This window comes from Mytilus galloprovincialis, chromosome 2 (assembly GCF_965363235.1).
Source record: "Mytilus galloprovincialis chromosome 2, xbMytGall1.hap1.1, whole genome shotgun sequence".
NCBI classification, from domain to species: domain Eukaryota; kingdom Metazoa; phylum Mollusca; class Bivalvia; order Mytilida; family Mytilidae; genus Mytilus; species Mytilus galloprovincialis.
Genome location: NC_134839.1, coordinates 69,122,290 through 69,145,644, shown reverse-complemented (window position 1 = coordinate 69,145,644; position 23,355 = coordinate 69,122,290). Strand labels below are relative to the sequence as shown.

The 23,355-nt window shown below is 31.2% G+C and overlaps 1 protein-coding gene and 1 long non-coding RNA gene across 2 annotated transcripts; one reads left to right on the top strand and one right to left on the bottom strand.

Moving 5' to 3' along the window:
- Positions 1-620: 620 nt before the first annotated feature.
- On the bottom strand, positions 621-8,381 carry LOC143064249 (uncharacterized). Its single transcript, XR_012975208.1, has 7 exons — positions 8,229-8,381; positions 6,393-6,584; positions 5,988-6,062; positions 4,542-4,727; positions 3,287-3,433; positions 1,853-1,883; positions 621-1,217 (listed from the first exon to the last, which is right to left on the bottom strand). It is a non-coding gene; the product is annotated as an uncharacterized LOC143064249 (long non-coding RNA).
- Positions 8,382-14,589: 6,208 nt separating this feature from the next.
- On the top strand, positions 14,590-23,152 carry LOC143062382 (uncharacterized). Its single transcript, XM_076234093.1, has 8 exons — positions 14,590-14,635; positions 16,203-16,382; positions 16,696-16,817; positions 18,501-18,636; positions 20,371-20,478; positions 20,821-21,033; positions 21,732-21,807; positions 22,906-23,152. Exons 4-8 carry the CDS (start codon positions 18,597-18,599, stop codon positions 23,105-23,107), a joined length of 639 nt encoding a protein of 212 aa, XP_076090208.1. The 5' UTR covers positions 14,590-14,635; positions 16,203-16,382; positions 16,696-16,817; positions 18,501-18,596; the 3' UTR covers positions 23,108-23,152.
- The last annotated feature ends 203 nt before the right edge of the window (positions 23,153-23,355 follow it).

Sequence of the window (23,355 nt, the reverse complement as noted above, 5' to 3'; positions counted from 1 at the left end):
CAATAGTATTTTTATCATGATATATGGAAACCAATTGAAAATATATCTGATATGCAATATTTCTTGTTATCATATTTTATATATTACTTCGACAAAAAAATATCACTGCATAACAAAAAATATTTCAAGAAATCTAAAAATTAACTTTATATATATATATATAAATATATGAAGCTATGGCTTTACTTACATTCACATTTTACTGCAAATTGAAGCTTAAATAGCTTAATACATTACGTTAATGTTTTTGGGATACTAAATCTCAGATAAAGAACGAACTGATATTCAGCTCTAGGATTTATAACACTTTTGGATAAAAAGATACATCTCCAACTTCCTTTTATTTTTTAAACAGTGTAAATGTTTCTGCAAAATATTCTTCCTGTTCTCCTCTGTATTGCCTCTTAAACTTGATAAACAAATCCATTTTATTTTTCCAAATAATCATTGGGAACAAGGGATTGATTTCACAATCGAATTTGCGACGACGGTCGTATTTTTAACGAGGTTAGAAAGTACAAATTATGATTTGCTAATGCAATGCTAAGTATCTTCTATTGTCACGAGTTCTTAATTAGAAGAAAGAATATACTTAGTAGTCTCGAAGTAAAAGACAGGAATATAATTTGTAAAATATAATTGTTATAAATATGAACAAAAAAGTTAAAATGAAAATTAAAATTACTACTGTACAAAATCTTTGAACTTAACTACCTACAATTTTACAATTTTAAGAATTTATAGATTTACAGCTATTGTTGCTTATGTTAATATAAATTCATGAATTCAACTATAAACACAAACCTACCAACACCTTTCCTAATGGACGAGCGTAGCGTGTGTTCATTATTACTCTTTTTGGTCAAACAATTAGTTTTTTATGTTCTTATTTTTTGATTTATTAAATTATTTTATTACATTGAATTTTAATGCTACTTGAGAAGACATTTTAAAGAAATATCTTTTTCTACTCATTCTTACTACGTTCTAGTTGAAGCATAACGTCAAAATGTTCCTTATGAACAGTTATTGTCATATCGTTGTAAGAACACTCGGACAGTTGAGTTTAAATTGCATAATCATAGACTGTAATTTCAGCTTTGTCGTAGATGTGCGGTGGTTCATTGATAGATTTGTCGTAAATGTCAGGTGGTGCATTGATGGATTTGTCGTAAATATGAGGTGGCTCATTTATAAATCTATGAGTGCCTTCGTACCTAAAATAAAGAAGAAGTAAATAAACTATTGTTCTTTTCTATCAATATTAGGTGTATAAACATATTTTTTTTCATTTTTACGTCATCAGTAATTGTCGTTTGTTATATATAAACAATGGTTTTTCTAAAAGATTTTTGTGTTTATAACATATCTCCGATAGTCAATGATAATATTACCAAATGCAAAGACCATACATATATCAAAATATTTTTACACAATTAGGGGGAGGGTTGGGATCCCGCTAACATGTTTAACCCCGCCACATTATTTAGGTATGTGTCTGTCCCATATTAGGAGCCTGTAATTCAGTGGTTGTCGTTTGTTTATGAGTTGCATATTTGTTTTTCGTTCATTTTCTTTTTATATAAATAAGGCCGTTAGTTTTCTCGTTTGAATTGTTTTACATTGCCTTTTATAGCTGACCATGCGGTATGGGCTTTGCTCATTGTTGAAGGCCGTACGGTGACCTATAGTTGTTAATGTCTGTGTCATTTTGGTTTCTTGTGGACAGTTGTCTCATTGGCAATCATACCACATCTTCTTATTTATATATAAAATATAAAAAGAACTTGTTTAATTATAATTCATTTACCAGCAAAGCCTTCAGTTATTGTAACGTTAAAAGAGAACTCACCATTTGCTGTCAGTGATGTATTTTCCTAGATCTACAAAACAGAGACAACAGATATAAAGTGGTTGGCAAACATAGTAAGTCGAAAAAAGAATTGCAATACTCATCCTCAAAGTACAAGAATACGAAAAGTCGAAAACAATCTACACACAAATATAGATTTACAAGCTCAACCAAAAACCAATGATGACGTCGTGTGTTGTGGTAATGAGACCGAACTTCGTAAGTGGCACTCTTTGTGTCGCTCAATGAAAGAAAATATTATGTAATAAGGCATATTCTGTGATAAGTCATGTTCGGTGAGGTCACAATCGATGAAAGCACGACGGGATAGAGAAACCAATCAGTGGTCATATGTGAGAAACATATTTATTAACGGTCAACCAAATCGTATTGGCATCCGTTAAACTTTCGAAGCGTTTGAAACCCTTTGTTCAATAGCTTCATTAAGAAATCATGATATGAAACGAAATAGCTAGAATATCGTATCAACTGTGACGTATATAATCAATATACAGGTGCTGAGTTTATATTGCTGCAAACATGAATTCCGTAAAACATCATAGACGATAAAAACACGAGGAAAGTTAGCAAGAACCACACCCAAAGGACAAATGATGAATAGACAAATAACAGTCCACATTCACTTGACATTAAACTTAAAATTGAACAGCATGAAACCCATAAACTCCTGGCGTAAATGTAGTTGCTCCAGGTATGTGAGCCTTTCCTTCTCCGCTAGTGACAACTGCCAGTGGCGTGAGTAATATCTTATGGCATGATGCATTTATCATCAAATAGCTTATTGATTGTTCTGTTTCAAAATGAAAGACTCAGTAATAGGTTACATGTATCCTTTGTGTAGTACATTGTACTTTTGAATCAGCTAAATAATGTACACGCACAGTGAGAGTATAACGTTAAAATTTTAAAACTAATCGGCCACTAATTGAAATCATTGATAGTGTTTTCAGATATTAAACTTGATCAAAATCTTGTAATGTGTTTGTTGTTGCTTGTATTTTTAATGTAACGTAATGATATTCTGTTCCCTTCCCTTTAAAATGCAGCAGAATAATACAAATACATCGTATTGAACTGATCTAAATAATTGGTGTTACTGGTAAGTCTGTCCGTCTTTCTGTGTATTAGTCAGTCTGTCCATCCTATACAAATTTATTCAGAAACTAAAATTCAAGCCATTCCAAATTTTGGAATCAAGCTATACACGTAAACGTGCTGTACAATGTGGTGACTTTCTTCCTGTATACCTAATACTTATAGCTAGCTATTGTTACATATCGTAAAGTAATATATTTTCGTTTTTGCAGTACACTGGAAAATACTTAATATATACTCCTTTCTTTACTTTTTTTTCAATATCAGAAAATAGGTATTGTGATACGTTTGTCCTATTTATTCTTAATCACAATTTACCAGTGTCTTCTTTGGTGGTTAGCAACTTGTCTTTTGCAAGTTGATTTGGTTTGCGGCATTTCAAAATGGCACCAACAACGACCAAAGTTCCAAAGATAGCTAGAACAACAGCGCCTGCTAAAATCATCCATTCGTAGAAGTTCAAATCTAAAAGTTATACAAATGAATAATAAAAAAACTACAAAAAAGCATACAATCAAACGCAGATTTTGTAACAAACAAACAAAAATATATACATTATGCAAGTACCTCTTGTCGATAAGATAATTAATATGAAAGTAACCTGCTGATATGAAATGAGATGCAATATGTTGATATGAATTGTGTCAAAACTTGTCTCCAGTTTAAACTATGTTGGACTACCACTCAACCACGGAATGTGTTAATCAGTGGTACATAAAACGCTACAAGAAGTTAATAGGGTCAAAGTGAAAGGTCAAGACAATAGACACGACAAGTGAAAAGTGACAATTCAATTTCCTTTCAGAAGATTTACCCATATAGTAAAGGGGTCATTAACCGTCAAATTCAAGTTCATTGATTTGACTAAAATTCTTATATTCAATTCATATCATACTTAAACGTTTATGCAAGTTACAAACTGTCTAAAATAAACAATTAAACAAAACATTGACTCGATAATATGCATCAATATTTCATGTGTATTTTATGTAGACGCCATCTAATTGACAATTGACATTTGATATGACCCAATATTGACATACATGTGCATATGCATATAAGTATAGGTCTTTTTGATTTCATATTTTAAGTTTAGAGATATATTAATCATATTTTTTTACTTGTTTAATAATGATTTGTTGGGAATCGAAACAGTCAGCAAAGTTGTTTATCCCTGTTCCACCTTCAATCTTGAAAACCTCTCATTCATTAGTTGAACACACCTAACGCAAACATAACTAAGGGTTGAAATTGAAAGTAACATAATTACAGATTCAGATGAGGTGAATTATTGTCTTGTTAGTCAATAATACATCAGCGATGTTTTTTAATTAGATAACTTACATATTACACAATACTACATTTGTACCTAAGTCTATCTATATCTCATTTCTAATAAATTCAAATTAATAGCAAAAAGACTTTCACTCCTAAAAAATCACTCAACTTGTGTGTAAATGTTCAATAATCAAGGAATGTATATATATATTCATTTGACATACACTTATAATATAATAATGCAAAGAGACAGATAGCTTTTTCGAAAAGCAAGCTAATACTTGTTTAGCCATACCAATCAAGTTGTTTTGACCAATATCCTTCTTTGTTGACTTTCCGTTTGTGTTTTTACGTGAGTGGTCATCAGAATAGTCCATTAATGAGAAAGGCATCCTATTGTCAATGATTTGGCCTGCCGGTGGTGAACATGCAAGGATCCCTTTCGGTCTTGAACATTGAACTGATCCCGGATTCTCTCCATCTAAAGTGGAAATGAAATTAAAAAAAACACGTTACTGTGTTTACATTAATAGAAACGTACGTTAATGCATAATATCTAGCAGTGTGTGTATACGTTATTGAATTTTTACTCTTAGACGGATGAAATGTGATTATTTCTAATGACTTTTCATTAAAATAGTGTACAAATTAATTTGTATATAATTTTTTCATTTTATGATCAATCAGCCCTTTGGGAAAAGTTTTGTTTTCTCCTTTAAAACTCTCGTTTAAATGTGAGAACATTCGACAGGAATAGTACGTGCAATTAATTCATTCTCCAATTAAAATTTCGTTTGGTTCTAGATGAACTAAAAATACTGTTGATGGAATCAAGTTTAATTTTGTGTATTTAAACAAATGATTACGCCAATCTCATATATAAAAATAAATGTGGCACTATTCATATCTATCACTAGGATTAACTAAGGGTTTTTTTCTATTTCAAGTGTCTGTATTAGCTGTTACTTCTCTGTGATAGAAAAACAAGATCTGGAATTAATCATGAAAGGAATACTAAAACGTTACTTCAATTTTGAATAGGAATCTGTATATTAATAATTAGAGGATACACATCTCAATAACTGAAGACTAATGTAAGCCAATGTTTAAAAACACTCACCACCTGTGAATTGAACAATTTTCGTATAAAATCAAACTGCATATTTTGCTTTAAAAGTAGTCGCTTTTGTATACTATAAAACTAGTATATTTTAAAGTGTTTGCATACGTTTAGCCAATTTGCTGATTATTGATAACTAGAAGGTCAATTACCGTTGAATTCTGATATTTCGATAGGAAGATAGCAAGGATACCGCTGGAATTAGTATTCTTTATTAAACCTCACTCTATATTTGAATAACGTTTTTGGCTAGTGAAAAATCACAGTCATGGTGTGAATAAATCCAGATATTTTCGTCCAAGTCTGCAGGATCGGTAAAAATCACCTTCACAAAACTGTACCGTCCTTTTATTCACAGCAGGTGAATGATTATTATAGGGGTAATCAGCGGACGAATATTGTTTTTATTATTTGTGATTTATTACATAAATATTACTTAATGGAAAAACAATGGATATGGGTATCTATTGTCCCTTGCATCCATGTCACAAAATCAGTATTTATTCATGATTGCCTGTTTTCCATAGGACAGATTGAATACCAACATTTGTTAGGTATTATTAAACAGTACAGTGTAATGATTATATTGCTTTAACCTATCTTTAAATTAAAAATTCTCACCATTACAAAAGAACCACAACTTTTCCCTACATGGCTTCCAGTAGCTACCGTACACATAACACATTCCATCAGGCTCTATAAAAAGAGAGCAGTGCCACGCTCAAGTAAATGTAAATAAATTGTTGTTGATAAATGCTTCATGTCAGCATTACACGGACCTTTATCTTATTTTTAAATCCGTTTCCATTTAAACTTTTCATTTACCTTTTTATAATTCTACGAGGAACAAATACAAATAGAAAAATCTAAAATTTCCTTAGAAATGGATACTATTTTTAATTTTACCCTCGGACTAAATTGAACAAAAGTCAAAGCATATATCAGTTGCTACTTTTAATCATTTTCTCATTGATAGTCGTAAAATGATATTAAGAAATTATCAATTGTCTTTGTTTTAATACTTACTTTCCGAACCTAAATCTGGATCTGCCTGCCTTCTCTTATACCATACATCACAATTAGTTAGCACGCATTGGTTTCTTGCTTTTTTTGCATCTGATAAATTTGACAAAACACTGTTGTTTTTGGAAGCGCAGTATTTTACCGCGTCAAGGTAGTCAAATGTTTGGTTAGGAAGGAATAAAAGGCATGAAATACCTACAATATATGATGTATTTTTTTACTAAACAAATCGTATCTATATATATATATATATATATACAAACAAGTCTAAACAAGTGACATATAGCGGATGTGGTCGAGTGGTCTAGAGCACTGGACATGAGGCTAAACGATTGGTGATGTAGTGTATCAAAGATGTGAGTTCGAATCCCGCTCAGGGACGAACAAAAAATTGTCAGTAGAAAATCTAACTCTAACACTGTTTGGAGTAATTTTCAGACTTATATATATATATATATATATATATATATATATATATATATATATATGCATTCCAATGTAAACCAAACATCTTTCAATAATAAAGTTTTACTTGTAGAAATAATCTATTTAAGAAGATTTTGTCACTAGATGAATGCTTAGATGGAAAACCTCACGTTGTTCAAAACAGATGTAATGACTTATAATACTGGAATGGCAGCTGGAGAAAAAAACCCAATGGTATGACTTTGATGCTGAAATTGTAGGAGTGGTGTGAGTAAGCAATCTAGTTTATATAAGATGTTCTTTTTGCTTCGATTACTCTGTTCTCCTTCTTTTCTAGTGATGTTATACATTTGTAGGTAGTTTAATCAGATTAAAAAAGAGAGAATATCAAAAATGAAATGTTCAGCTGGCTTGCACTTTAAAATTATTTTAATTACATGTTATGGAATCATTCCTAAGTTTTAAGCTGGTTTTGACAAATGGTAGTCAGACATTTATATTACAGTAAAATTTATCAACTTACCTCATTACACAAATTATTTGCTTATTTCTCATAAAACTCGTACAACGATTTTTTTTCCATATCTAATATCTCCTCAAATTAAAATTTTCTGCAGTAACTTTAATTTCCTTCTTAAATACGTATATAAAATGAGATATCATAATAAGATACGTGTCAATAGATAAAACGAGATTATGGGATGAAACAAAAAATGAAAGAGGAAAATATGAAATAAAATGCTTACGCTATCTGACATTACAATGATGAAACTTTGCTAAAATGCGAATGTCAAAAACGTCGTACAAGTTGTTTATTCGTCTTTGTCAAATGAATTGATGTAAGACTTTTTAAAACTTAATTTTGTATGTTTTCTTTATACCTGTGATAAACATAAACATGGTTTCCATTCTTCACCAAAAAAATGTGTCACGAGCTGACTGCTTATTTTCAGAAATCTGACATTAATGATCAATACATTTCTTTGCTCGTGTTTCTTCAATTATTTACTAAACTATAAATGCTCTATTTTCTCTTTTTCTCCATTGATAGAGGATAAAAATGTTTTTGATTATTTGATAACTATTTTCTAAAAAGTCATTCCGAAATAAAGCATAGTATTCGGTTCATGTATTTAGTGTAAAATTCAATACATTTTAGTTTTCAATTTTAGTTTCAACTGCTTGTTAAAAAAATGCATGCTTTATATGAATGATTAATTACCATATAAATGCTGAAAATGCTTAACAAACAATACACATGTTCCTAAATAAAACAGTTCATTTCACTTTTTCTACAATAATTGCTTAAAATTTAAAAAAAAAAAAGATGAAGAAACATGTTTCGATTTAAGAAACTAAATCTTTTATTAAAGTGTTCGTCTATTAAATATACACGAATCTATAAAAACCAACCTTGGAAAAAAGAAACAAGTTGAATCCATACTATTATCATGTTTAGACCTATAATCCTATATGAATATTCTAGTAAATATATTTGATCACACAAAAACTATATATCATATCAAATGCATCAAACCAGATCACCAACAATTACAAATATTGCATGTTTCCTATTCGAAACGGGAAGTTTTTATTTGAAGTACTATAATTATAATACTTTTAACGAAAAATATTGTACAATTTCCGTTTTAATGTTCCAATTAAAAATCCTTATTGTTATAATCGTGTGACTGTGACATTCATTCTTTTTACAAGATATGGAGGAACTTTACAGAGACTTTCCAAAATTCTCCGATCAACATGTACACCAAATCTTATAAAAAATAAAAACTATAAAATTCGATTAAGGAAAACCACTGCCAATTTTGCTGTTTTGAGAAAAACACACGAACATCTGTCTTGTATAACACTCCTTCCGTTTACTTTCTTGAAGATGCATTGCAAATAGTGAAGACAAGAATGTACAATTATAAAAACAGTTCAAAAAAAGCTTTATACTATTACATAGACATGGAAATATTTCCTATATAAGTAAATCATTACTGCTCATTACCGTTATAAAACATTGCGTGTAGTTTCTGAAAGCAAACTGTAACTCTTACATATATGTTAATTTAGAAGTTGTGAAACAGAGGACATTGATAAAAATCAAAAACATGAACAGTTTATTAAAACACTATCACGTAACATTCCCAATATTAATGGTCAAAATTTGAATGCAGGGACATAAAGAATTAATCTGATTTTGTTCCCAACCAGAAACAATTTATTAACAACCCCTGCACCCCCTCCCCCCAAAAAAACAACAAGAAATATCAGGTGTATAAATTCTAAGTAAGAATAAATAATCTTCATTGAAACCTAAGATGTCACAGAAAACACGTTCATATTAGAAAAGAACTGGACTGGAAATAAGGAAGTGTATCGATCAAGGTAAGGAAAACTAATCAAGTTTATCCTGAATTTTGGCCATAACATTTCCGTACGAAATGATACAATATCAAGTTAAAAAAGCTAGGATTTTTTTTTGGAAATTGTAATACATATAAATTGTTAATAAGTGTTCCTCTTTCTGTCCTTTTAAAATCACCATAGGTGTGTATTTCCACCCGACCTAAACTTTAAGAATAATGGGGGAAAAAATCGTAAAATTAAAAAAAACAAACAAGCCAGTTTGAAAATCCCTTTAGAATAATATATGGAACAATATCAGCAAGAATATATATAATTAATAAGATTCGAAAAGAACAATGTGATTTGTCGCTTTTTGGTCGTCTAAACAATGATGGAAGGTCTAAATAAATGAAATGCGGTTCTTGTTCACAACAAAACTTAGTTTCCGTGTTTTTTCTATGTTGTTTGTTTGTAGTCTGATTGACATTTATCTCGCATCCTTTACGATTGCTTTACACCATATTTCAAAAATCATAACAGGGAACTAATTATAGACATCAATTGATACTTTTAAATATCCGTTGTCATATAATACATTTTTGAATTGAAAGTCAAACATCCTGTCAGTTTAGGTGCAGGCAGGAACAGTTTCCTTGAGGATAATTCATTTTTACGATGTGACCTTGAACAAAACCATACTGCGTCGCTACATACAAGCATATTTAATGTCCATAGAAACAAATTAAAGTGTGTCATGAAAAATAAATCGTGCACTTTTGTAGACTACAGATAGTTTACATCGGGTGCCACATGTGGACCAGGATCTGCTTACCATTCTAAAGCACCTGGGAAAAACGTAAAATCACAAAAATACTGAACTCCGATACAAATTCAATCGGAAAGTCCCTAATCACATGACAAAATCAAATGACAAAACACATCAAACGAATGGACAACAACTGTCATATTCCCGACTTGGTACAGGCATTTTCAAATGTAAAAAATGGTGGGTTGAACATGGTTTTGTTGCACTAAACCTTTCACTTGTATGGCTTATTCTTCAAATTTCGTTATATTTACAACGATGCGTGAACAAAACAGACATAATAAATAAAATAGTCAAAATATGGGTACAACAGTCAACACTGTGTTACAATCTCAAAACAAAAACTCATTTACAAAAAAACACAAAAGCATCTATCAAATTAAAAAAAAACACATTCATTGCTTCGCGTGTCTGAAACGTGTCAGAAAATGTAAACGTCATATAGGAATAAATTTGGTCGTTCAATGTTTATTCAAAACAATTTTATAATTTCACATGGGGAATGCTAGTATACAGGGAAAAAAAATAAAAATGTTAGAATTAATTTCAGAAATAGACCTAGATTTAAAATTGTCCAGAAGTTCGTTGGAATTTTTGAGAATCCACATATGGGTAAGTTAATACCACTACGCGAGTAAAATAAGTTTGTCGTTTGTCGTTCAAAGTATTTTTGAATTTATAATAGAACGGAGAGGCGCACACTTCGTTGCCATAGGAATGCCGACAATTTGTTGAAAAGGTCTACCTCCAAATTCAACAAATATGTTGTCGATGAGACACTCCAGCATACTGATCACTTATTCTTCTCTGTAGCATGTTTTACCCTTTTGTTCACTATTGTCCCTAAGTGTTTGGTGGGGTTCGTGATGTTCAGTCCTCCTTCTTCTATATTGCGTTTTGTGCTCTATTGTTTGTCTATTGACCATTTTCTTTTCTAACCATGACGTTGTCAGTTTCTTTTAAACTTATAAGTTTGAATGTCCTTTTGGTACCTTTCGTCTCTCCTTTACAACTTGTCGTATTGTATGCACGTTTGTCTTGCTTTGTCCGTAGAAAAATAAACTCATCATAGATACCAGGATTGAAATTTTGTATTTACGCAAGACGCGCGTTTTGTCTACAAAAGACTCATCAGTGACGCTCGAATAAACAAAACGATGGCTAAATAGAGTACGGATTTGAAGAGCATTGAGGAACAAATATTCCTCAAAGGTTTGCCAAATACAGCTAAGGTATTCCATTCTCGAGATAGGAACGCCTTAGCAGAAAGGCTAAATATATAAACAAACTCATAAGTCGACAAGAAACCTACAATACCATTGCAAAAAAAAAAAAAACAAAAACACGTTGAAAGACAGTGCGGAAAACGCAACATAGAAAACTAAAGAATAGAAACACGAGTCTTCCAAAATCTAAAGAGGATCTAAGGTGCTACGACAAGGTAAGCAGATACTTCTTCATTAGTGGTTACCGTACCTTTCGTGTAGCTCATGAAAGTACAAACCCGTTGATAAGCCTATTTCGGAGGTCACATTCGAGGAAAGAGGAAGGAAGTTTGGTCATTTGAATATATCCGTCGTCATATGTAAAACAGATATTCCATAACGGCCAGCCTACTCCTGATGGCGTCCGTACCATTTTCGAAAGAATCGTTTGTATGAATAGTTTTTGTCTTCAAGATGTATTTGTATATGGTATTATTTTGTCGTAATTAAGTGATTGTCCTATTGAATATGCATTATTTTTTTTTATTTATTTACAGAGGGTATTGTTATTCAATTCATCTCAGTCTTTTATCGTTATCTTGTCAAAATTCATACAAAAATTGACATAGATATTATTTATAACAATGTTTGATATTGCCAGTGAACTGAATGGTATTTTACAGGGAAACATTTTGACATGTTGAATGTATATCGGGTATATTTAAGTTGATTTTCTTTTTAAAAATCTACAAGTCCTCATGAATTTCCAAATATGTGTCATCATTTAATAGTGCACTAAAATGATGTGCAGATAAAATATGACTCGCCCAAAGTATCCGTTACACAAACTGAAACAATTGTTTTTACAGCCAACGCCGGAAACACTACGCCTTAGTTAAACTTTTGAAGTTGGCAAGACAAACCCAACCTGAAAAGACTTTCAATTCTATTCTGAAATATCGGTCAAAATATTCTCGAAATAAAGGCCATACATGTTTCCTCTACGGTGAAACAACACGCTAGTATATTATATAAATTCATGGACAGTTTTAAAGACACAACGTAAACAATTATGTTTATTGACCATCATTGATAAATTTTGATCGTATTGGCTTAATGTAAATCCGCAGAAAGTTGCAATTACAATATCATGATTTACTATAATCATGAAAGTAACAAGCTGTTATTAGCAACCCATTATAAAATGAACACCTAGTTTGCATATTATCTATAATTATCATGTATGCAGTTATAGCTATGCCAAATGCAGAAAAAAACATGATCTCAATACTGTACAAGATGTTAAAGAAAATGGAATGAGACAATTGATGTTGTATCATGGTCAATAAATATACTTAACTTGAGTATACAGGACAAGGAAGATATACATGAGAATTAAAGAGCATCAACTAGTTTAACTTTTTATGAAAGCATGCAAGTCAAAAACTGCCTGCAATGAGAACGGATAAAGTTTTTTAAAAGTTGTTATCTTGTTCACGTTGAAATATGATGGCTTTGCAAAGTTAAGGAGAATGATCTCAAGAAGAAATTCTACATTAGAAAAATGCTACGGAGAATACATAAAAAACAAGGGCATCTTTTGCTGCATGTTTTAATGATTTTCGCTCTGTGGAACCGTAAGTAGTTTTAGCCTGAGTGTTTATAATAAAGAGCATTGCAGATCGACAAATAAAATAAAACAAGATGGTCTCAATAGCCTACACAGCGCACCTATAATTGTTTGCTAAAAATCTGTCATCAATGATTATTTTTGCTTTTCAATAGTTTACCCTTATGTTCCATTTTAGCCACAGTGGATATGTTCCTTGACGTACAAAAAATAAAATACAAAATTTATACTAGATAGTCTGAAATTTATTCCGACCAAATTTGGCTGAAATTGATTCAGCAGTTTCAAAGGAAAAGATTTTTTTAAGTAAACAACTAGATGAACAAATTGTGAAAAATTGTCTATAAAGGACAATAACTCACTTAGGCAGCAACCATTTGATTTTCTGGGGGGGGGGGGGGGGGGCTATGGTTTTTTTTGGAAAAAAAAGTTTGTTTCCAGTTTTTGGAGAAAAAAATAATTTGTTTTTGATTCTGAGAAAAAAAAATGTTTGTTTCACCCTCAGCTGCCACTATATGTAATGCTAAAATTGAAAGAAAAAAATTGTTTTCGACTTGTCGCGAAAACAATAGATTGTTTTTCGCCGCAGGCGAAAAAAAAAGTTTGTACAGAAAAAAAAACCATAGCCCCCCCCCCCCCCAGAAAATCAAATGGTTGCTGCCTTAGGGGTTAACTGACAATTTCAGTCATTTAAAAAGTTAATTTATTTGTAGATCTGACTTTGATGAAAGTTTTTTTCTGTTTACAATTTATCTTTATTTGTAATAATATTCCAGATATTAACCGAAAACTGCAAAATTTCCTTAAATGTTATCCCTAGCGGCTATGATTTTTGATGACAAAGAAAATAAAACACAAACTTTATTCTAGATACCCTAAGGATCAATTAAGCTTGTGGTTTGAATTGGTGCAGTAGTTTAATAGGAGAAGAATTTTGAAATAGTTTACACCAGACGGAAAACGACGCCGGACACCAAGCGATGGCAAAATATCACAATTCATTTGGAAAGTTGAGCTAAAAAAAACTAAAATTCCGAAAACTTAAACCTTTCGTTACCACTTACTGTCCTTATCAAGTACACGGGTAGTTTTTTTTATGTGGATGTGGTTATTCTAGTTTCTTTCATGTGGATGTGGTAATTCTAGTTTCTTTTATGTGGATGTGGTTATTCTAGTTTCTGTTGGTGTTTTTGAGTGACGAGGAAAACTCAAGTTTGTTTTTTACATGAGCTTTAGGTTCATATACAGTTTGCTGTCAATTCATTACAGTAACTAACTTCCATTACCTTTTCTTGTATTTTTTACGGGTGGTAAATATTCTAATTCCGTCTCCAGTACTTAGCTTCATTTTGATTTAGAAACATGCATTCATGTACATTTCAAAATGTTGTCTTTCACGTTTATAAATATATGCGGAAAATCATTTAAATGAAAAGATTGGGCATATAAAGTATTTTCGTTAAAAATCCTAATAGAAGTTTTGTCGAAGCATATTAAAGGTAGAAATTTTTTAAACTTAATGGTAGTGATAATGATTATTAAAGCTCTCGATATAGCATTGATATACTTTGGGTGCTCGTACATAAGGATCCAATCTGATAAGGAGTAGACATACATCTATTATCATTGATTATACAAACAAAATAAAGTAAAATAAATATATTTAATAGTCACCTTAAAATGTATTTTATTATTTGATTGATGGAGGAGATAAAATAGCTACAATTCTCTAAGTGAAAGGGGAGATACAGTATGAATACATATTTGATTTTAATTTGCCAAATACTTGTTTTTACATGTAGCGGTAAGCACAACTATAATATTTAATATTTTGTGTTTTTCATTTATTATTTCACAAATTTTTACATATATATTTGTGTATCACTATGTGTTTTCTCGTTTCTCGTTTCTGTTATTGTTATGTTTTTCATATTTTTTTTTATTAAAGGGGATACTTGTATTAGTTTTGTACTTATTGTCAGTGAAAAATTGTTCATCATTATATACCGTGATATTCGTTTTTTTAGCTTTAGTTGTTTCAAATGTGTGTCATCCAGGGCCCTTTTATAGCTTACTTTATGGTATGGGTTGAAGGTCGTACAGTGCCCTATATCATAATCGTTTACATCATAGTCCTTTGGTCTCTGGTAAATAGTTGGTAGGCCAGACAAATGTGCAATAACATTAACGGTACCAGTTTTCCTGCACCAGATGTGCATTTCGACAATACATGTCTCTTCAGTGATTCTCGTGTCCAAAATATTTGAAATCCAAAGCTTAGGTAGCACTCCACAGTTAGGTGTGTAGTTTCGCATTTTGGCCCCTGTGGATTTTTCAAATATGAGAGCTAGTGTGCAACAAAATTCATTTTTGGATAGCTGAGCATCAAAATAGCCTTTGTATTGGGTTTATATGAACATCAAGATTATGTAATGTATGTAATATAGGCTGTTTTCTGTATGACAGTCCGTATTTGCATGTCCCTACCATACATTGGTCCGGCAATTATTGTAATGTTTTTTTCCAACTTTTTATCGCACGAACTTTGTAATTGGATTTTACGAAAAAATGAGGCGAAAGACACCCATTTTTTATTTGATCATTTGGAAGATTTATGAAAACAGTTTCTAAAAAGGTATCACTCAAAGGCATTGAAATTCTAGTTTGATCCAAATTTTGGGGGGGATATGTGACATGTCCACGCCCCTTTTTGCAATATTTTATGGTAAATAAATGCAGAATGTTGCCATGGATACACATAAAAGGAATTAATTTTCACTCTTTTAACTTTTGAAAATCAAATCTATGGAATATACTGATTACATACATATGCACATGTACAACACAAACAGTTAGGTTAATGTATTAGAAATCCAGGAATTGGAGATGATAAAACATTTTGTGGCTCATTTTTAATTTTATTTTCTAACTGTGGAGTGCTACCTTATATAAAAGATGAAGAGAGCTATAATAATCCAAAAGGTCCAAAAAGTATAGCCAAATCCGTGAAAGGAATCAGAGCTTTGTATGATTGACATCAATTTAAATGGTTCTTTTTGATAATAAAACAACTAATACCAACCAATTAAAAAGAAATTTTCCCCTTTTAATCTTTTGTCATGTCCTATTCAGATTAACCAAACCAACACATTGTTGATATGTTTTTCCCTGACTCAGAAATATCCTTCCCGAAACATAATTGCTTTATTTTTGGCTTAAAAAAACGCAAGTAAAACATTTTTCAACGGCAAATGGGGATATTGTTTAATTAATCTGACATGTTATTTTATTTGTAATTTGAATTTTCTTTCAATTTGTAAGTGTGTCGGGTAACTTCTAGATTAATAATCTATATGACTTTGACATTCTAGGAACTAATGCTACAATTTTCTATTCTGGTATCGAAAAGAAAATATTTGATGATGCAGAATCATCATGTCAAGAATTCGGCGGGAATCTTTTGAGTTTTGGACAACTATTCGTTAAAGCTTTGTTAACATGTCAGCGATATCAATACGTTTGGAATGGGAGACCAGTTTACAAACAATTACGTAAGTCAATGGTACATGTTAATTTTATATATCATGTTTAAGACACACAAAAAATTAAAAATGTCAACGTTTAATACAATTCCATGTATGAAGTGATTTCCCGAAAATTAAGTAAATTATCTGTTATTAGAAATTAAACATTGTAATAAATAATAAGGTTTGAATTAATCATCAATCATATTAAAAATATTTTTATCATTTTAAGTAATTTTATGTAGAATATTAAGATACAAGATTGTTTTCAAGTAATTCAGACAGTTTCCAAAATATTGCTTGCCAAAAAAAATGTAATAAGTATTTTCGAACATTTTAGAGGGATGTTATACTGGAGAAGGAAGCAAAAAGACACCAACAGATCATCGCAAAGCCGATAAACGCATTGCTATATGTGCTGACTTTTGCATAAGTGACAAATTTACTCACTTTGGCATAACTGTAAGTGTACAATGTATGATGCAATCCTTGAAAAAATATTCGTTTACCTTCTGTATTTATTGTGTTATTCAGCTTCAGCAGATTACACTGTATCTAATTTTTATTTCCAAAGTACAAGTCTGATATTAGTGTATAAAAGAGGGACGAAAGATACCAGAGGGACAGTCAAACTCATAAATCGAAAATAAACCGACAACGCCATGGCTAAAAATGAAAAAGACACATGACACAGCATAGAAAACTAAAGAATAAGCATCACGAACCCCACCAAAAACTAGGGGTGATCTCAGGTGCTCCGGAAGGTTAAGCAGATCCTGCTCCACTTGTGGCACCCGTCGTGTTGCTCATGTTATAACATTCATCAAAGAAGTATTTTTGACCTTCTGCTGTTGTCTTCTCTATGGTCGGTTATTGTCTCTTTGACACATTCCCCATTTCCATTCTCACTTTTTTTAAGAAAAGGAAATATTTTAAACATGTTAACATAATTATTTGTGTTTCATGAGATTTAGACCCGTTGAGTGACGGTGTGTTAAAATTCGTGATTCAGCAGTTGTAAATTCAAGGGAGACAATGATTTTTTTATTTGTCTCATGTGTTAAAATATTTTATGAGCATAGTTGTCCCAATTTCCATTGTAGCAGGATTAATGTCGTGAATTTCAATAGTACTGACAATAGATGTACATGTCATTTATGTTATAGATGTTATTAAATAAAAAAATGTATTGGAATTTTCAATGAAACAAATATCCACCAAAGACCAATGAATGTGAATTTTATAGTAAATATAGGTCACCGTACGATAAAACAAATTCCGTATACATGAAGTAAGCGTTGGGATCGCTGAACAATCCTCTCCTTAAGCTGGGACAGTTAAGTTACAGCAAAACATAATAACGAACTGTTTAATTCCGATCGACACGAAGAACTACCAAAAGAGTTCTAGAAAACAAAAATGACCACACAGATCAAATCAAGGAGTATAATCTTGGTATCTTTGGAGAGCTTTAACAACAGTACCAAATAAATGACCTTTAAGAATGACTCCACTGTACATGTAAATTTTTAGTGAATTTTATGGGATCTGTAAACACCACCACTGTAAAATTATTTAAAAAAAATGAATGCACTTTGCTATTAGTAACAAGGTTTCTACAATTACATTTAAAATTCAAAACAAAACCTTTCTACATTTGAAATTATAAAATGAAATGTTCAGTAATTCATTAAAACGAAATCCCTTGATTTAATAATTTACCAGTTATACACAGATTACGTTTATTGAAATCTAATCGGACACGGGCATAGTAATTGAGTAAGGAAATCGGGTTGTTAATGTTTGTGTTTGAAACTGATATATCCAAATATATCAATGGTAACTGTTGCTGGTTATATTTAATTAAGTCAGTTTGCTCCTGTACATGTAATGTGATAGTTCTTTACTATTTAAAGCAAAAACATGATAAAGACTCTTCGGCTTTTTGTACTTTTTAGTTCAAATAATATGATGAATACAGACTAACCAATATCCATGTGCCTAGAAGCTTCTTTAATATTTTATACGATGTTTTGGTATGTGTCACTGCTTTGTTAAATATAATTACTAATTTCAGTTGTAATATTTGACGTTATGTTTTATTTAGTACTTATGTAGTTTAATGTGACAATATGATAATTTTAGACCACAGAATGTTTTTGTTATGATCTAGAAGACTTTACCAGTGTGAATAGGTCCGATTCCTGTGACGTTTCAATATGTCCAGGAAACTTATACGATATGTGTGGTGTGGATCGTCATCAAATTTTGTATGAAAAGGGTACGTTTAAAGCATGTTTTCATTTCGGATTAAATTTTATTCGAAGAATCACTGGTACCCTTTTTCAAGCAAAAATGCGTTTGAAAATTCCAAATTAGTTTATAGAATACCCTCTTCATCAAAGGTCATTAATATTTGTACATATTTGTCTAAAGCAAACCTATCCTGGAAGCACAACTCTTTTTCAAGTATTGCTGCTTCCAAATTTTGCAAGGAATATCAAAATAAAAACGAAAATGACCAAGAACTAGCTAGTGTCGTTTGGTTTCTGACTAATCAATGAATACCTCATATAAAAAAGAAGATGTGGTATGATTGCCAATGAGACAACTATCCACAAAAGACCAAAATGACACAGACATTAACAACTATAGGTCACCGTACGGCCTTCAACAATGAGCAAAGCCCATACCGCATAGTCAGCTATAAAAAGCCCCGATAAGACAATGTAAAACAATTCAAACGAGAAAACTAACGGCCTTATTTATGTAAAAAAATGAACGAAGAACAAATATGTAACACATAAACAAACGACAACTACTGAATATACAGGCTCACACTGCATTTTGTTCATAGCAAGGCACCATAGCAATTAAGCTTAGATACCTAACATGTCGGATGTTTGTTTTATGTATTTTAAAAAAGACGAAAATAGCAGATCCAAGTTGACTTATTGAAAACATACTTGAGATAAAGAACTTACGTATTATTTATCTGTGAATATTAATGTTATTTGAATCATCTACAATGTATAAACAAAAAAAAGTTATTTCACTAAATATTCGCACATGACGGGCATGTAAATTTGTTACACATTGTTAGAATCGATTGATCCTTTGACGGACTACAATAAAAGTCGTGAATGGAACATGAATCTTTCTGTGATCACACCCAGTTTTTGGTGGGGTTCGTGTTGCTTAGTCTTTAGTTTTCTATGTTGTGTCTTGGGTACTGTTATTTGTCTGTGTGTCTTTTTCTTTGTTCGCCATGTCGTTGTCAGTTTATTTTCGATCTATGAGTTTGATTGTCCCTCTGGTATCTTTCGCCCCTCTTTCAAGGCATTAAAGTGCCCAAATTTGGTTATTTTTAACACAGAGCTAGTGTTTTTTTGCATGATTTGATTTAAAACAAATTCATTGCGACCGTACATAATTAATCAATAAATTAGTAAGACGATGATAGGCTCTGAAATTTAAACTCCAGCAGCAATAGAGAGGATGCCATGCCGTGAACTAGACTGTTTCTTTTTGGCTTTGGTGGGTTTTTTTTAACACGGTAGAGACACGTTTTAAACCAGTACTCTTTAAAACCATGTAAATAAGTTTTTTATTTTGCCTAAATTAAAACTACATACAAACCAGCAGAGCATTATGATGCAGAAGTTAGATATTGTTGTTGGCATGATTCTTTGTTTTAGATACCTAGTACTTTATTAATAAATACCATGATTGCTATAATATGTCTTTGGGCTACAAATGTCTGAATTGTAGGAAATCCGTTCATTATTTAAGTATCTGTAAGAATAATTGTGTTGATTGGTCGTGACATAAAAACTTAAATGTATCACAGAAGACATAATACTCAAAACATTATCATTGAAAGTGCAACACATTGTAATTAATACTGCAGTTTATACAAGCATATTCAAATTGAGTCAGATTGAGTGAGATTGGCGTAAACATAATTCATATAAAATGTGATTCACTCATCCGATGCATACTTTTTTTTATGTAGATAACGAATTTGATATTGGATCATGTCATGCCAGGAATGTGCATGATAATGGATATAGTCATAGATTAATTGGAGATTGCTTACAAACTTTTCCGTATCTTTGTCAAGGTAATACAATTTGATGATTCTTTACCATTTTTGTATTTTGATGAAATCAATATGTGTTTTTTCTCTCGACCCAATGTCAGTATTTACGATGTAGTTCAATATTTTAGACTTCAAAACAGTAGGTCTAAATAGTTCTCCAAATATTATACACTTGGCTATATTTGTAGAATTGTTGAACATTTCAAGTACCCCATTAATTTCAATTTTAAGTCTTATCTCCTAATAACATTTTTTTTTTTGCGAATTGAAATAACTGAAACCATATGATTCTTCTTATCATTATATTGAGTATTTTTTCTATTCATTTTCCTTTCCAAATTGTACTAGCATTTACTTTTTTAGTTGGTGTGTCAGATGACATCAGGTGCTCTCTAAATGAATCAACGCCTACAATGATTGTTGCTACTTCTGACAATACCGATACAGTGATCGTCAGTATTACTGAAGTCGATATAGACCGGGATACCACAATTTATAGAAGTTCTACTTTATCAACGATAAGGCGTAAAGTGACGAATCAAGCCTTAACTCAAACACAAGAATCTAACAAAAAAGGTTATACATGTATATCATTTTATTATAGAATCTAACGTGTTAAACATTTGTATAAAGCGAACTACATATTGTAAACACAAACACATTATGTTTTCTGTCAACGGTAATTAGAAGAAACGTTTTAACAAAATACCGAACTCCAAGGTTAATCAAAAGTCCATAAAACTGACACAATCAAACGGAAGACTGTATCCACCAATGCAACGAATGGAAACAAACTACCATAGATTTTCGATAACAAAACCAATCTCATCAAGTCATAAATTCTACTCTGTCTGGTTAGCAAGAAGGGTCTTATTCATGCTAAATACATCGCATTACATTCAAAGTTGAACAGAGATTGAATTTATAGATCTCCCAAAATAACTATATGAAGTTAAAGAAAGGCAAACCATAAATCGATTTAGTAGATTCCAATCAAGGCCACTCAAAAAAGAAGTTAGGCTGGGTGCCTGGCAGGGTAATTTCCTCTTCTTCACTTTTAAATTTTGTTAAGTAATTTAACATGTTTTGTTTAACTGGAGCAATGCTAAAACATAACGTTATCGGTAACATGTGCCTACATTGTTATACAAAGTAAATCTTTGTCTTCAGCAAGTAGTTTTAACAATATTAATATTAAACACATCAATACATTTTATCTATATAAAAGATAAGTGTATTAATTTTGATGTTATCATCGTTTCTTTTTGTTGCAGTTATAATCATTGGTGTTGCAGTAGCAATGGCTTCTTTCTTGTTGTTGTTCGCCGCTTTTATCTATATTAAAACTAGGTATGATATATGTGTAAATCTAAATTTATGATTCGTTATGAGTCAAACTGACGTGTATGTCAGCCACTATATGTCTTGTACGTCCTTCAACAATGAGTAAAACCACTACCGTTTAAAATCGAAAATAAACCAAAGGAGTAGGTCCGGTAAGGACCGATTTTGGCCTCAAATTTGAGGTTCATCTGACGAAAGATTTTGACCACTTTTTAAACACTTAAGTGTCTATTTCATTTGATTCAATTAGTTTATGTGAAAGATTTTAACTGATTTAGTCATTAAAAACGATCCGATTCAAGCTCAAATATGAGAAATCTACCAAATATGCCGAAAAAAGTCACTTTTCAGATGGTTTTTCTCAAAAATGAAAGTGGCCGCATCCGTGTTCATCCTCAACCTTTATATACGTATGTATTATCATCAAATACAACTTATATTTTAATATTAAGGATGAACACGATGACCACTTTCGTTTTACACGGAAACCATCTAAAATTTAAGTAAAAGGCTAAAATTGTGAAGATTTCAGTAATTTAGCATGACTTAATGGTGATAGTACCCGATATATGTGCATTGTATTGTCAAAAGCAGCCCATATTTATGTAGCAGAAGCATTCTACTGTCCAATAAATAACTAAAAGTTAACATTTTAACAATTTTGTAAAACTGCTATATTTTGGGGCCAAAAAGGGGTCTTACTGGACCTACTCCTTTGAAATGATTCAAACGAGATATCATTGTTAAATTTTAATTTGGAATTTTCAGAAATTATTTAACTAATCAACAACACATAGATTATTTATGTGTAATATTTTTCGTGGATAATTATTTAGTTGTCCTTAATGCATATTGTCTGTATTTAAACAAATTTGAAATTTTTATATAAAATAATGTAATCAATTTGTTTATTTAATGGAAACCTACAAAAATGTGTAAATTGCAAAATGTGTCCACATGGAAATGTTGTTTTCTTTATAGATATACCTGCAAAATAAAGAAAAAACTATTTATCCAACTTACCTACAATTTACAATGTACTTAAGATTTAAAACGATTATGAACAGGGTATACTACTGTTGCCTTTATTTGCATTAATTTCAGGGAAAAGCCAATTAAATCAAAAGCCAATGCAGTCCCAAAAGTACATTTCACGAACACAGATGAGGACAGTGAAGACATTTATTACACCTCAGTTCAATATAACAAATTAGCTGGACCATCTGATACCAATCAATTCAAAGCTAGAAATCAAATGTACGACGAGGAATATCTAGTCTTCAACCAACCTACAGTATATGATTGAAAATAAAATAAAGCATAATTTCGAGATTTGTGCTGTTCTGCTGTGTCTACATAGTATTATCGTGTCGTATGCATAATAACATTATTCTAGGGGATTCTATATATCAATTGTGAATGATATGCCGATAAAGAAAAATGCAAATACTTTTTAAGTAAAATTCTTACGAATGGGCATAAAACATACTTCGACGAAAAAAGACAACACACATGATGACTCTAAGAAAAACCAAGAGAAGACAAAAAGTCCAT